Source organism: Triticum aestivum, chromosome 1A (genome assembly GCF_018294505.1).
Source record: "Triticum aestivum cultivar Chinese Spring chromosome 1A, IWGSC CS RefSeq v2.1, whole genome shotgun sequence".
Taxonomy (NCBI): domain Eukaryota; kingdom Viridiplantae; phylum Streptophyta; class Magnoliopsida; order Poales; family Poaceae; genus Triticum; species Triticum aestivum.
In genome coordinates, this window is record NC_057794.1 from 544,808,345 (window position 1) to 544,811,264 (window position 2,920).

Here is a 2,920-nt window from a genome sequence, read left to right on the forward strand (position 1 = left end):
TGTGAAGGATTAATTCCTATCCTACGTAGGAATAGGAATCCATTCCTATAAACCAAAGGGCTTCAAAGGAATTTTTCTACGAAATTCCTATCCTTTGCAATTCCTACAATATTCCTATGAACCAAATGAGGCCTCAGAGTTCACAGGCTTTCGTCAGACGACGGGGACCCGGGGACACGGTGATTGGTGTCAGTTGTCACGGCGTGGCGTGGTCACCGCGCGCCAAAGCGACAGCGACGGTGGAGTTAAATGGGGGCGGGCGATCATCAGCCAGCGTCACTGCCCCTTGCAGCTACCGCCACGCCACCATAACGCAGCACGCGCGCGCGCCCAGCCAGTGAGCCAGACCAGACACGACGACGGCGACGCCGCCGCCGCCGCAGGCCGGGGCCGGTTGGAGACGGGCACGGCCGGCCGGCGATGGGGGACAGGGCGGAGTGCAGGTTCCGCACGGTGTGCGTCTTCTGCGGCAGCAGCGCCGGCCGCCGCAGGGTGTTCGGCGACGCGGCCCTCGACCTTGGCCGCGAGCTGGTAGGCGAATCGGACTGGCTCGGCTTCGCCACCGTGCGTCTTCTTGTCAGGTTATAAGCTCTTGAGCTCACGCATGGGGTTGCTCATGCACTGGCACAGGTGACGAGGGGCGTCGACCTGGTCTACGGCGGCGGCAGCATCGGTCTCATGGGCCTCGTCGCGCGGACGGTGCTCGACGGCGGCCGCCGTGTCGTCGGGTACGTCCCTCCGTATACAACGCTTCCTCTGCTTCTTGCAGAGTGCTCTGGTCTGCCCGTCTAACACATGCACTGACTGTTTCTTCGTTCGATCTCTTGGCAGGGTGATTCCCAGGGCTCTCATGCCTGTCGAGGTACGCAATCTCGATGCTTCAGATGTTATCTATGTGCTGTACGTAGCATTGTGTATGTCTAGTCTAACCAGAGTAAGAAAAGCCCTGCTCGCATGTTCTGGTTCATGCCGAGACAGTGAAATTGCACTGTGAAAGAAACCATCCTCTCTGCTTCTCTAGGCATACAAGTTCTGGCGATTTCCCTGCAATAATAGTAAAAAAAAAACCCGACAGTCTATGTGAATTTGGTCAAGTTTTTGTTTTGTTTTGTTTTGTCATCTGAATTTAGCCGTACACCTGAAAGTTCACTTGGCACGTGTGGTTATCTCAGCTGAATTTGAAGTGTGTGGCAAAACATTCAAATTAATTTCATCTTACTGAAATGACGACCATGCAATTTTGGGGGGCAACAGATTGACACAGGTCTGATTTTGTATGTACAACATTATATCCAGCTTCCGTTTCTCTGAAAGTTCCACTTTAACTTGTACCAACAGATATTAGGTGAGAGCGTGGGGGAAGTAAAGGTTGTATCTGACATGCACGAGAGGAAAGCAGAGATGGCTCGACGATCTGAAGCATTCATCGCTCTTCCAGGTGCCAGACGCTTAACGATCTTCCTAGTCATTCTACCATCATCGACCGATCGTGGCGCCGATGAGTTAGTATAGCTTGCTTACAATTTTCTGTTCATCAGGGGGGTACGGAACCATGGAGGAGCTGTTGGAGATGATAACATGGTCCCAACTCGGAATTCACAATAAACCCGTAAGCAACTGAGCATAACAGATAGATTGTACTGGAGGACAAATTGGCCATAGTTTTTGCCCCAAACGAATCGAGCTTTCCGTCGTTAACAAAAATCATACCAATATAGGTTGGGCTGCTCAATGTGGATGGTTACTATGATACCCTGCTTGCACTGTTTGACAAAGGCGCGAGAGAGGGCTTCATCAACCCAGACTGTACACACATACTTGTCTCAGCGCCAACCGCCGCGGAATTGCTGACAAAGATGGAGGTGATATGACAATTTTATTGTGAAATCCATCTTTATATTCACACACTACATTTCCATTTTCCAACTGTGTTTACATGTCCTTTTCTTCTCTATGTATCCAGCAATACACTCGGTCGCACCAGGAGGTGGCCCCAGCGACGAGTTGGGAGATCTCAGAGCTTGGCTACACAACAGCACCACCGGCTGATGGATGAACTCTAACATTCATTCCACTGATATGATGATGTATTTGTTGTTTTTCTTTAATGTTTTTCCTATTAGCCAAAAGAAATTCAACGTCACGATTGAGATATGATTTTCTCTTGTGTTTAATTGTACGGTGTGCTGGTCGTTGCCATCTATTGGTTTTCAAGTTTGAATTGCATTACCAAGTATGTTTTGTTCTTCTTGCTGTCTACGGTGAATCCAATCCGGCCATTGTTGTACATGTAGAAGCAGCTGGGATATGTTATAGGTGACTTATACCTTTTTTGTTTTCTTCACAATTTGCAAGCATTCCAAAAATCCATAAATAAGTTACAATAGCTATTACGAGTTAAGTAATTAACTCGCTAAAATCCATCTTGTGATCTTGTGCACAACTCCACAATGGTCATATTTTTACACCCAAATTTACATAAATATGTTTGTAGAGGGATAGTTCTATAGTTTCCATAATTGAGAAGACATGATCTAATATCTATGTTTATCCAATATAAGGAGTGAATTCCACTCTTTACTTCTTAGTTGGCCATCTGAAAGCTATTATCTCACTACATCAGAATTCTACCCGTTTACTCATTTAGTGGCAATATATCTATATTTTATCGTATATAAGTTTCAGACCCATTACAACAGCTCAAGATCACATGTTGGCAGCCATTGCATGCCACAACAAATAGGCCACAAGTGCCCCACAATACAATGAAAGCTATCGTGGAGTAGTCTAAAGGAAATGGGGCACTCTTGTCAAGCAACCTCCATGATGACCTTCCTACGCTTTGTTGGCGACCGCTGTATGCCGCCTCTCCCACACCATCATCCGCGCACCACACAAAATCTTTCTCCAACTATACACC

General features: G+C 47.4%; 1 protein-coding gene across 1 annotated transcript; it reads left to right on the forward strand.

Moving 5' to 3' along the window:
* Positions 1 to 284: 284 nt before the first annotated feature.
* LOC123065219 (probable cytokinin riboside 5'-monophosphate phosphoribohydrolase LOGL7) lies at positions 285 to 2,245 on the forward strand. The gene is made up of 7 exons (XM_044488565.1): positions 285 to 531; positions 631 to 728; positions 832 to 862; positions 1,339 to 1,438; positions 1,539 to 1,609; positions 1,719 to 1,862; positions 1,964 to 2,245. Exons 1-7 carry the CDS (start codon positions 421 to 423, stop codon positions 2,054 to 2,056), a joined length of 648 nt encoding a protein of 215 aa, XP_044344500.1. The 5' UTR covers positions 285 to 420; the 3' UTR covers positions 2,057 to 2,245.
* Positions 2,246 to 2,920: the final 675 nt, after the last annotated feature.

What these genes read in the sequence shown, in the direction of transcription:
- LOC123065219 (XM_044488565.1), top strand. Translation starts at nt 421, where the DNA reads ATGGGGGACAGGGCGGAGTGCAGGTTCCGCACGGTGTGCGTCTTCTGC. An exon ending in TCGACCTTGGCCGCGAGCTG is followed by an intron (nt 532 to 630) that starts GTAGGCGAATCG and finishes GCACTGGCACAG; the next exon opens with GTGACGAGGGGCGTCGACCT. An exon ending in GGCGGCCGCCGTGTCGTCGG is followed by an intron (nt 729 to 831) that starts GTACGTCCCTCC and finishes ATCTCTTGGCAG; the next exon opens with GGTGATTCCCAGGGCTCTCA.